The sequence below is a fragment of the Felis catus genome, chromosome E2 (assembly GCF_018350175.1).
Source record: "Felis catus isolate Fca126 chromosome E2, F.catus_Fca126_mat1.0, whole genome shotgun sequence".
NCBI classification, from domain to species: Eukaryota; Metazoa; Chordata; class Mammalia; order Carnivora; family Felidae; genus Felis; species Felis catus.
Window position 1 is genome coordinate 6,866,478 of NC_058382.1, and position 11,490 is coordinate 6,877,967.

The following is an 11,490-nucleotide window of genomic DNA, read 5'->3' on the forward strand; positions in this document are numbered from 1 at the left end:
CTGAGCTGTCAGCACAGAGCCTGATGTGGGGCTTGAACTCACAGTGAGATCATGACCTGAGTTGAAATCAAGAGTCGGCCGCTTAACCGACTGAGTCACCCAAGCGCTCTCGGAGTCGGGAATCTTCTTAATCCGCTCTGGGATTGAGTGTGTTTGAAGCTGGGTTCTGGTGTTTTTGTGGATGGGCCTACTTCCGGGTGACCCTTACTTCAAATTTGTAACCCTACTTGGGTCCTAACGGGTGCTTACTGGGCCTCTACTTTTTAGGAGACCCTGAACTTCAGACTGTGTTTATCCTGTTTCATGAGGCTGCCCAGGGGACAAGAGCAGGTGTCGGGCTGACTCAACACTGTTCCCTCCCCTCAGATTCTGGCCCTTCCAGTCCCTGCCCACGTAGCTCTGCACTCCAATTCTGTGTCCGGTCCCATGACACCGTTGAAAGTTCTGCTCAGATCCCCAGCCTCTTTACCCTGTTTTCTGCCTGCTTCCGCTTCTGGCCCCTCCAGCAGAATGAGCCTCTTTTCTGTGGGATCCTGGCTGCTTTTCCGGTTGGCCTCAGTGAAAACGTTCTGCCATGATATACTCTGTCGTGGCTGGAAACCTCCCTTGCTTTATTTTGGTCTTCTCCCGAGTCACTTTCTCAAAAAGGCCCTGACCTCCCAAACTGAAACAGCACCCGCTTCACACTTTTGCGTTAAGCTCTTTGTTATTCATACATAGCTCACATCATCAGAGGTCAGATTGCATACTGATTTGTCTATGCCTCTCTCCCAAATACTAGAAGTTCCACGGCTGATAGTTGGTTTTTGTTGTTGTTGTTGTTTTTTATTTGAGAGAGAGAGCGCGCGTGCACGAAAGCAGAGGAGAAGGGCACAGGGGGAGAGAGAATCCCAAGCAGGCTTCTTGCTCGTGGATCATGACCTGAGCCGAAATCAAGAGTCTGTTGCTCAACTGAGCCACCCAGGCACCTTGGAGAGCTCTTTTTTAAGTTTTCTTTTCTTTTTTCTTCCAGTAATCTCTGCACCCAACGTGAGGTCGAACTCACAACCCCGAGATCAAGAGTCGAATGCTCTTCTGACTGAGCCAACCAGGTGCGGGGAATGAGGGTTTTTTGTCCACCCGCCCCCCCCCCCACCTTTGTTTGCTCAAAGGTAAACATCAAGGTTACTGTAAATGAGAGTCCCTCAAGTGAAGCGGTTTTGCTTATGGTGCAACAGTCAGACATGACACGTAGTAGGTCCTACAGAAGCGTTAGACTCTCCTGAGCATGCCCAGAACCTGGCAGAGTATGAGGCAAGCAGCCCCCTAATTCCTACCGGCTCTGAGACACAGGAGTACTGGCTCCTCCAGCCCCTTTGCCAGGCCCCCAGCCCCTCCTCCCTCAGACCGGAAGTCCCGGCCCCCAGTCCCTCCTCCCTCAGACCCAGGAGTCCTGATCCCCAGCCCCTCCTCCTTCAGACCCAGGGCTCCCGGCCCCCAACCCCTCCTCCCTCATACCCAGTTCAGGCCCCCAGCCCCTCCTCCCTCAGACCCGGAAGTCCCGGCCCCCAGCCCCTCCTCCCTCAGACCCAGGAGTCCCGGCCCCCAGCTTTTGCGGGGTCGGCGGCGACCGGTCCCGTCCGTCCCCCTCCCAGCCTCGCACCGAAGCCCGGGCGGAGGTCCCTTGGGTTTATTCGCAGCGCTCTTTACAGGCAGCCCCGCACCCCCCGGCGGCGGGGCCCGGCGCAGAGCCGGGGTCGCCGGGAGGCGGGGGTGGCGGCCCCGACGAGCCCTCCTCGTCGCGCCCCCCGCGGCCCTTGCCGATGGCCAGGCGGGGCCGGCCGCGCTGCAGCCCGTCCAGGAGGGCGCAGGCCTGGCAGAGCGCGCGGCTGGCCAGCGCCCCGCAGCGGGAGCAGGCGCCGGGGGGCGGGGGCCGCGCGGCCGGGGCCAAGGCCAGGCGCTCGGCCGAGTGCACCAGGTCCAGCGCCGCCGACGGCCGCGCCGCCTCCAGGAGCTTGAGCAGGTGGCGCGCGTGGCCGCGGAAGGCCTCGGGCGCGTAGACGCACTCCTCCGAGAAGTAGTCGAGGCGGCGGAAGTGCGCGTACAGCACCACCTCCTTCTGCGAGGCCAGCTGCAGGGGGCGGCAGCGCGGCAGCGCGCCCCCCTCGCCCCGCGAGCCCAGGCCTCCGCCCCGGGCCAGCCGCCCCGCGTCGCCCCGCAGGAAGTTCATGAGCACGGTCTCCGCCATGTCGTCGGCGTTGTGGCCTGGGGGAGAGAGACGGGGAGCCGGTGAGATGGGGGCGCCGCCGTGGGGCAGCAGGGACCCAGACGGACGGGGAGGGGCCCTGGAGAGCGGCACAGAGTGGGCGACCCGGGCTGGAGACCCCCACCCCACCCCCAGACACTGCAGGACGCCAGGACCAGGAGAGAGATGGGGGGGGGGGGGCGGTGCGTGGAGAACAGCAGGGAGGGCCGGACAGGGCCATGGAGACCCCTGGGCACCGCGCGACAGCCTGGTGGAGGTGGGCGGTGGGCACAGTGAGAAACGAGAGGGGACACACAGGCCTCCAGGAGGCAACCCGGGGTGCCCTCATTTGCCACCCACTTATCGCCAGCCAGGCCCTGTGCCGGCTGCTTTTTCAGGAGGGTGGCAGAAGTGCTTTATGCTACAAATATCTTTTCAGTCTCAGTTGAAGGTGTACGTCACACGGCACCGGCACCGGAGAAGTCAAAGCGGCCTCTAACGGTCAGTGGAGGTTGTCAAGAAGGCTGCTGTCCCAGTGCCGGGGAATGCGGATCACCGCGTGCAGGAAGGCCAGCGAGAGCTTCAGTATTCACTCAACAGTCACCATAAACGTCACCTAAACGTCTACCTATTCTGCATCTTGTCGTCTGATACTTGAGTCTGTCTGGTCCGACAGACACTGGTCTTCTTGGGGCTTCTCCAGTTGGCCACACTTCCCCTCCTCAGGGCCTTTGCACCAGCCACCTCCTCTGCTCAGACCCCGACAACTGGGTCTGCCCTTCACTGGTTACTCAGGCGGCCTTCAGGTCAGGCTCACTCGGGAACCACTTCCTAACTCCAGGCTTCCCCCTTCATTGGGTCCTCCTGTTATAAACTGGCAAAGTCTGTGTGATTTTTCCTTAGCGGCACTTACCGGGCTATAATTATGGACATGATGGGAGGGCAGGGGCAGAGGCTGTCTTGGGCAGCATCAGGACGCAAACATCTCTGTGAGGTCTGCTGTTTGCCAGTCTCTGGTCTAAGTGCCTCACACAGAACTCACTTTATTCCCAACGACCCTGGGACCTCGATATTATTAACAACCCCGTTTTACAGATGAGGTAACCGAGGTTAGGTATTGCTCGAGGCTACAAAGCGTCTGGTACAGAGGAGATGGTCAACAATCACGCGTTGAAGCAACGGTTGGGAGAGAGTAAGTTCTCAAGTTCTCAGAGAGGAGGCCGACAGAGAAGGGGGGTCTAAAGAGTTGCGTTTCAGACTACAGATGGCTTCTGATGGGTGGTGTCACTTCACTCGCCTCCTTTTGTGAAGGGACACAGAGAATGTCATTTTGAAAACTGCAGGGAACACAGCCCCAGCCCCCGGAGAGCACCCCTCCACCCCTCCACGGCCAAAGCGAAGGCAGTGACTCAAGGCTTGCCGCGCCCAGCCCCGGCGCGCACACACTCTGCCCACGCACCCTCAGCGGGCGTGCGCACCCCCTTCTCGTGGAGATCCCCCACTTCGGGCACCCCCGGCGTCTCCTTCACCCCTTGCTGGGCACGCGCCCAGCCCCCTTGCAGCGCCCGCCCCGCGCCCCTCGGCTGCGGCGCCCGCGCTCACCCGTCACGATGTGCGTGGCTCCCACGAGGCGCGCCCCTTCCTCCAGCGCGCGGCGCCGCAGGACCCCGCAGAAGGTGCAGCAGGCGCGGCTGCGGCCGGAGCCGGCCGTGCTGCGGGCCACGGCGTCCATCGTCCAGCCCCCGAAGAGGTCGGCGTAGGCCACGACGGTGAGCGGGAGGTCCCAGCGCGCCGCCTGGCGCCGCACGGCCGCCAGCGCCGCGTCCCGGTAGCCGCCGATGCCCTCGTCCACGGCCACCAGGCGCAGCGAGACGCCCAGGCGCGGCGCCAGCTCGCGCAGCACGTGCGCCAGCACCGTGGAGTCCTTGCCGCCGGAGGCGCCCACGGCCACCACGGCGCCGGGCGGCAGCAGGCGGCCCGCCAGCACCGTGTGCAGCACCTCGGCCTCGAAGGCGGCGCAGAAGCAGGCGCCGCACAGCGCTTGGCCGGAGCGCGGGCGGCGGAGGGCCGCGCGCGCCGCGTGGCAGGAGGCGCACTGCGGGGCGGGCATCGCGGGTTCCGGGCGGGCGGGGAGGAGTTGGCTTCCCCTGGACAGGGAGAGAGGGGAGGCAGGTTACGTGCGGATTCTGGATTGCGGGGTCGATGCCTCTGGGAAGCCTGCCTGGATAGCGCCCAGAGTGCATATACCCATTGCCTGGAACCCTCTCCCAGCACATGTGCAGGATTGGCACCTTCAAGTCTCAGCGTAAGCTTTTCATCATTCATTCCTTCATTCAACAGGTATCCATTCATTGCCTCCCATCTACCCAAAATGCGTTCGATACTGGAACAGCAGTGAACAAAATAGGAAAGGTTGCAGGCACGACGTTCTAGGGGAGGAGCCAACCCATGATAAGTAAATAACCAAGACACTTGACAAATAAATATAAGGAGTAATATGAGGGAATTATCCTCTGAACTGGGACCAGAAGGATGAGAAGGAGTCAGGCAATTAGATCAGGGTGGGAAGAATGTTCCAGATAGTTAATAGCAAAGGCAAAGGACCTGAAGGGAAGGGCCTATATTCAGTTGTTTGGAAAGTGAGTTATGGGTGAGGACAAGAGAAGATCGGGGGCTTGGAGGTTGGCAGGGTGAAAAGGTTGGATTTTATTCTGAATGAGCTGAGAACCGTTAGATGGTTGAAAGCTGTGGAGTGATAGGATGTGATTTATATTTTGACAGGATGCCTCAGGCTGCTGCGTGGGAACAGAGAGTGGAGAGTGGCGAGGGCAGACACCGGTAGACCAGTGAGGAGGCTCCTACAATGGTCCAGATGAGCCGTAATGTGGCTAAGGGCTGAGTAGAGGCACTGGAGAGAAGTGGTCAGATTCTGGATCTCTTCTGGAAATAGAGTAGGTTGGACTCACACGAGACTTGGTTGAACGAGGCAATAGATGAGAGAAACAGAGGACTGACGACTTCAAGGTTCTGCCTTCAGCACTTGCAAGGATAGTGGGACCATTTCATGGGGAGGACGTGGGAAAGAAGGAAGAATAGGGAAATATCGCGAGAGGTGTAGGTTTAGTCCAGAGAATCTGTAACTTTGTTTGGGCATGGCAATTTGGAGGTCCTTTGTTTGCTCTGAAGTCTTTCCTGAAACCTGCGCTGGGTCTGGCGCCTCCTCTGGGCTCTCATGGCCGCCTGACACCCCCCAGGCCAGCCCTGATCACTCTAGATTGTAACCAGGGCAGAGGAGGCTGCGTTCGAACCGCCCTCAGGTTGAGGGTGGAAGCTAGGAATCAGAACCTAGACAGGCTCCAAAGCGGGTCAGCAGGGGCACCGGACACAGGCGTTGGAGGATCGCGGAGAGCGGTGCCATCTCTCCAGGGATGCCTACCGGAATGCGTGGGAAGGTAAGATGGAGACCCTCAACTCCTACACCGCAGCACGACAAAGAGCGGAGATCGGCCCGCTGAGGAGGGGAAACTCACGTGAGTAGAACCCGCGCTGGGAAGTCCAGGCTCCGAGAAAACGCGGAAGCCTGTGGAGGGACTACGATTCCCAGAAGGCTTTGGGTTTACCCGCCTACGACTCCCAGGTGCCGGCGCGGCGGCTTGGCCCGCATCGCCTTCAGCTGCGAGACCAGCTGGGCGCACACGCTGCCAACCTCGCCGTGACGTCACGCTCTCCGCCCAAGTCTCCCAGAGTGCTCCCGGCCAGGCCGGCACGTCTCCCGTCTGCGCCTGCGCAAAAACAGGTGGGCCGTCTGATTTCTGTGTGCCGCCGTACACTGTGCACTTTATTCTAGAGAAGGAATGAATGCTTTCCAGGTTTTCTGCTCTTATGGAAGTATGATAGAATTTATGGTGCGACTGGAGAGTTGTCGGGGTGGGGGGAAGAGAGGGATAAGGGCACGCAAGGGAGAGGCCGCGCGTGCAACCGCACATTGCAAGGCTTGGGCTGCGGCGCACGGTGCACGAAGTGGGCTTTTATGCGCTCCGCCCGCAGGCGTGGGAGTGGGTGCGCGCGGGTTCCCAGAGCCTCGGCGGTGCGGGCTGGGGGCGCCTTGCGTCCGTGAAGCCGACAACGGGCGGTTTGCGGTTCCCCACGCGGTTACCGGGCTGGGGGCGGAACCCAGTGGGCAGCTACGCTCAGGTGTAGCGCACGGACGAGTGCGCGCACCTCCAGCCTTGTGGAGTTGAAGGCAGAGCTCGAGATGGAGGACAGGTGAGCCCCAAGACACGGAGGGTTTCCGAGGGCACAAGCCTCCGAAAGCAAAAAACCGAGCACTCTCCCGGGTGCTGGGGCACATTTGAGTATCTGAAGCTGTCGCGAGGGTTGAACCCTGGTTATCGGGCTCCTACGTTAGTGATTTCCTGAGGCTTCCTGTGTGCCGGGTCCTGCCCTCGGGGACACAGGAGTGTCATGCCTGGGTGGGGAGTTGAGGGTGATGAAGCTTGATGTGGAGGGACCAGATGTCAGGGGCTGCGGGAACCCAGAGGTTACAAGTGCCGCTAGCCAGGACATGGGGGAAAGAACTGCGCTCGCTGAGCAATTAGCATGTGCTCGGCACGTACCGTCTCACATTCCTCCTCTGTAAAGTGCGCCTAACAACAGAGGCTGCCCCACAGGCTGTTTGTGAACATAAATGAGTTAATATGGCACGTGTCTATGCGCCAAACAGTAAACTTTCATTATTCTCCTCCCATTTAATTCTCCTAATCAAGGTCGGCTTCTCTTTGGGGACCAAGCCTAATAGTTCTTTTCAAGAAAGGAGATGAAGTTTCAAAACTGACAGTTTTTAAGCCAGTCCTCAGTTTGGGGTGGTTTTGTGCCCCAGGGAACATTTGGCACTATCTGGAGACGTGTTTGGTTGTCACAACCACGGACCAGGGCAGGGGTGGGACTGGTGTTTGGTAGGTAGAGGCCAAGTGTGGTGCTGAATACAGTGTGCACAGGCTGGCCTCTTACTGCAAAGAATTATCCAGTTTGAAACGATAGTGCCAAAGCCGAGGAACGCTGGCCTGAGTGGTGTTCTTCTGTGATGTGCATTCATTTTTCTGCCCCAAAACTAGTATACAAATTCAGGTGTTTCTGTGTTGGTTTTAGTCTCCTACTTTGCAAGTTTCTCTAATTAAATGTTTGAGTAGATCTCAACACCACCTGTATACTTTTGAGTGAGAAGTTAATAACAAGGATTACCCTCAAGACTAGACGTCATTGACAACAAGAGGATGTGAAAGCCAGCCTGCGCCACTTGCTTAGTCATGCGACCTTGAACCTTTCTGTGCCTCAGTGTCCTCTGTGGGGGTGATAAAGCAGTTGTTGGGATAAAGAGGTAAATGAGTTAACATGTAAAGCTTGGGAGTGCCTGGGTGGCTCAGTCGGTGAAGCGACCGATTTCGGCTCAGGTCATGATCTTGCGATTCGTGAGTGCGAGCTCTGCATCAGGCTCTGTGCTGACAGCTCAGAGCCTGGAGCCTGCTTCAGATTCTGTGTCTCCCTCTCTCTCTCTGCCCCTGCCCCACTTGTGCTCTGTCTCTTCTTTTCTCTCTCTCAAAAGTAAATAAACATTAAAAAGTATATTTAAAAACATCATATAAAGCATGAAGGTCAGTGCTTGGTGCTTAATAAGTGTTTGGGGTGGGGGTGTGCTGGTCCCTTATGTCACTTCCCTGGGGTGGCAGTGGTTGGGAGTGTTGAGAATGGGACCAGTCCCTGTAGTCCTTAGTGGCCACATTCACCAGCAAGCTGGCACAGTTTGGGCAGAGGTTCCTCACGGATGTTTTGCAAACATTTTTATGTTTTGTTTGCTGCAACATGTTAATTAATATTCCAGTGGAAAAGACTGTAAGTTGGTGTTGGGGGTTTCTGGAGAGGGCAGATGACTAGCTCTCATCACCTGCAGGGTAAGGTCGAATCCCTCAGCCTGGTGTTTGCAACCATGCCCTTGATGACATTTTAGCCTCTCCCATCCCTGAGATTCTGGCAGGTCCCCCACAATCGCCAGCGAATTAACTTTTCTGCCAGGTGTTTGCACGTTTTGTCCTCTCTTCCTGAAGACCCTCCCTCCCTCACCCCTCCTCCCCATCACACTGATTCCTGTTTGTCATCCAGGTAGCCACGTGGATGTACTTTTTCCAGGTAGACTACAGGACCCATCCTACCTTGCACTGCGTTAACAAGCCACCTCTAGGCTCACTTTGTCAGAGGCCCCGTCACCTTGGGCTGTGACTGTGACTGTTTCAGTGTCTCTTTGGGTTGGGAGCTCCTTGAAAGAGGGCTTCGGTTGGATTTGCAAGGCCTCGTACAGAACAGGCAAGGTACTCAAGGCCCTTGCTGAGCTGTTGCTGGCTTACCTCTCCTTTCTTGTCCCCTACTGTTATCTGTAGCCCAGTGAGCATGAAGCCCAGGTAGGAAACTTGCCACGTGGTGTTGTGGTTAAAGACAGAACAGCTTGGTTCTGATCGTGGGATTACCAACCTGGTTGTGTAACTGTGGACAGCTTACATATTCTCACCTGTAAGGTAGAAATAATAATGGTACAGCCTTCGCATGATGAGAGCAGTGGGTCTCAATCTGAGATGATTTTGGCCCCCAGAGGACATTTGGCAGGGACAGTTTTGGTTGTCACACCTGGGGTTGAGGCATACTGGCATCCAGCAGTGTTATGAATCTCAAACACACAGGACAGCCCCAATAGCAAAGAACTAACATGCCCAAAATGTCAGTAGTCCTGAGGTTGAAAAGAGGGCACACTTGATGAACACTTGTAACAGCTCTTGGGCCACAGTAAGTGCTCCGTAGATCTGGCTGCCATCACCTCTGCTACTTACGCGTGCCAAGCTCTCTGGTGACTCCTTCTCCCTCTGCCTAGAGTGCCTTTCCCTCACTTGGCATTGGTGTTGAATGCCTACTTACCCTTCTGGAACTACCCAGGATGCTACCTCTTTGGGGAAGCCTTTCCTGACCTCTGTCACCTTCAGCCCCCAAGACACCCTCAACCAGGCAGTGGAAAGAACTTTGGAATCACACACAGGCCTGGACTCAGATTCACGCTCTTTTCTTACATCTGAGTGACTTTAGACCTCAGGGCCCTTATCTGTGAAATCAAAGGGTGGCTTTGAAGATGAAATGGATCCACACTGGGTTAGTGTTCGATTAAGGTCAGGACTCCCTTTGTGGATTACATTAGTTTATAAAACCTAGAAGCTTAGTGTTGGTTTAGATTAGGGGAAATTGTTGGGGTGCCTGGGTGGCTCAGGCAGTTGAATGTCCGACTCTTGATTTCGGCTCAAGTCGTGATCCCAGGGTTGTGGGATCGAGCCCCGCATCTGGCTCTGCGCTGACAGCACAGAGCCTGCTTGGAATTCTCTCTGCCCCTTCCCTGCACACGCATGCACTCTTTCTCTCTCTCTTTTAAAATAAATGAATAGAGGGGCACCTGGGTGGCTTAGTCAGTTAAGCAGCTGACTTCAGCTCAGGTCACGATCTCGCGGTCCGTGAGTTCGAGCCCCGCGTCGGGCTCTGTGCTGACAACTCAGAGCCTGGAGCCTGTTTCAGATTCTGTGTCTCCCTCTTTCTCTGACCCTTCCCCATTCATGCTCCGTCTCTGTCTCAAAAATAAATAAATGTATTTAAAAAAATAGAATAAAATAAATGAATAAACAAATATTTTTAAAAATTTAAAATGATATCTGACATTTTTCAACATTAAATTTTTTTCTTGTCACTCAGAGCCAGAAGTCATTATACATTGTATGAGGTGACAGGAGATGGGGATTGTTTGTTAATAGAATGACTATTTTATGACATGATTCACATAAGCTTTAGGTACCTAAGAGAAAAATGCACACCATGTCTAATGGGGATCATTAGTTTTTTACCTGAATGTTTTGTTCGGTGTCACTTGAAAACTTTGTCCCTGAAAACATTCCAGTTAATTTTTTTTTTTTTTTTTTTAATTAGCTCCTCTAAGCTGTAATGCTTTGGTTGTTCTGAATACAGGATGTCCCGACATGGACCAAGAGTCACCTTCGAGGGGTAGAGTAGACGTACACTCCTGTGTGGGGAGTTGTGTATACACCCCACTCTGAAGACCTCTTTTAGATAAAACAGGTTCTATATATACAGATACGTTTCCCACCTTCTTGAACGTACATCAAGAAGCTCAGGGGTTGCTTTAGAGCGAACACACAGTCTGTTCTGGGGCATGTGTGTCTGAGCCTATCAGATCCAGCCCAAAAGAGAACTTCCCCGTGAAGAAGAAAATAGGTTTCATTCTTACAGAAGAACCACATTTCTAATGTTAGAGTTTCTTGGGAATGAGGGGCTTCTGGATGGCTTGGTTTCAGCATCCTCCCTCTGGTTGGCCATGTGTTTTCTGGAGAGTGTGGGCCTGGGAGGGTCAGTAGTGTGTGTGACAGGTCAGCCAGAGGCCCTCTCCCTTTTCGTGAAAGAGGGACCTGATGAACGTGGGTTGGGGCAGAGAGAACGCTAGGCATTGTCATCCTCAAACCACAGACCCCCTCAGCCTGACTCCAAAAACAGAGCTGGGGGCGGGGAGTATGTTAGGAACCCTCCAGGAGGAAGGGACTACTTCCTGGGCGGAACCAGAGAGTCCAGACTCCTTGGGGGAGACTCTGGGTCTCCTGGGTCATAATAGGCTCTTAAGGGATGTACAGACACAACATGGCAGCCAGACAGAGCCTGCTTTCTCCAAATGCACATACACCTTATTAAATGAAACTTGGAAACCTGTCACTTGGAAAATGTGGGTGTGCTAATTTGAGTCACATAACATGCGTGAAGGTTGCTGTTTAAGACGTCAGACTTTTTTTCTTGAAATCTTACGTAACTTTGGGAAACCATATGCAATTGATTTTATCCTAGCTGTTTCACCTTTCAACACTAGTGGAATGGATCCTTTTCTGTTTTTTGAAGAAGTAACAGGAACACACTCTTAGGCTTTCACACCTATAGTCACACAATTATGCTGCCAAGTTCTTTTTTTAAAAAAGTAATTGTTCAGGGGCACCTAGGTGGCTCACTTGGTTAAGCATCTGACTTCGGCTCAGGTCATGATCTCAACGGTTCCTGAGTTCAAGCCCCGAGTCGTGCTCTGTGCTGACAGCTCAGAGCCTGGAGGCTTCTTTTGGATTCTGTGTCTCCCTGTCTCTCTGCCCTTCCCCAGCTGACACTCTGTCCCTGTCTCTGTCTCTCAAAAA

General features: G+C 55.1%; 1 protein-coding gene across 2 annotated transcripts; it reads right to left on the bottom strand.

The window, feature by feature from the left end:
* Positions 1-1,653: 1,653 nt before the first annotated feature.
* On the bottom strand, positions 1,654-6,008 carry LOC111558053 (cytoplasmic tRNA 2-thiolation protein 1). 2 transcript variants are annotated; one of them, XM_023245507.2, is made up of 3 exons: positions 5,755-6,008; positions 3,827-4,371; positions 1,654-2,244 (listed from the first exon to the last, which is right to left on the bottom strand). In XM_023245507.2, the coding sequence occupies exons 2-3, from the start codon at positions 4,332-4,334 to the stop codon at positions 1,670-1,672; spliced, it is 1,083 nt and encodes a 360-aa protein (XP_023101275.1). In that variant the 5' UTR covers positions 4,335-4,371; positions 5,755-6,008; the 3' UTR covers positions 1,654-1,669. The 2 variants fall into 2 exon arrangements, with proteins under 2 accessions (XP_023101275.1, XP_023101274.1); XM_023245506.2 differs by having other exon boundaries at positions 5,661-6,008.
* Between the last annotated feature and the right edge of the window lie 5,482 nt (positions 6,009-11,490).

Bases quoted from the DNA above. Each gene is read 5' to 3' on its own strand.
- LOC111558053 (XM_023245507.2), bottom strand. From the start codon at position 4,334: ATGCCCGCCCCGCAGTGCGCCTCCTGCCACGCGGCGCGCGCGGCCCTC. The intron at 2,245-3,826 runs GTGAGCGCGGGC...TCTCTCCCCCAG, and splicing joins AGCCACGCACATCGTGACGG to GCCACAACGCCGACGACATG.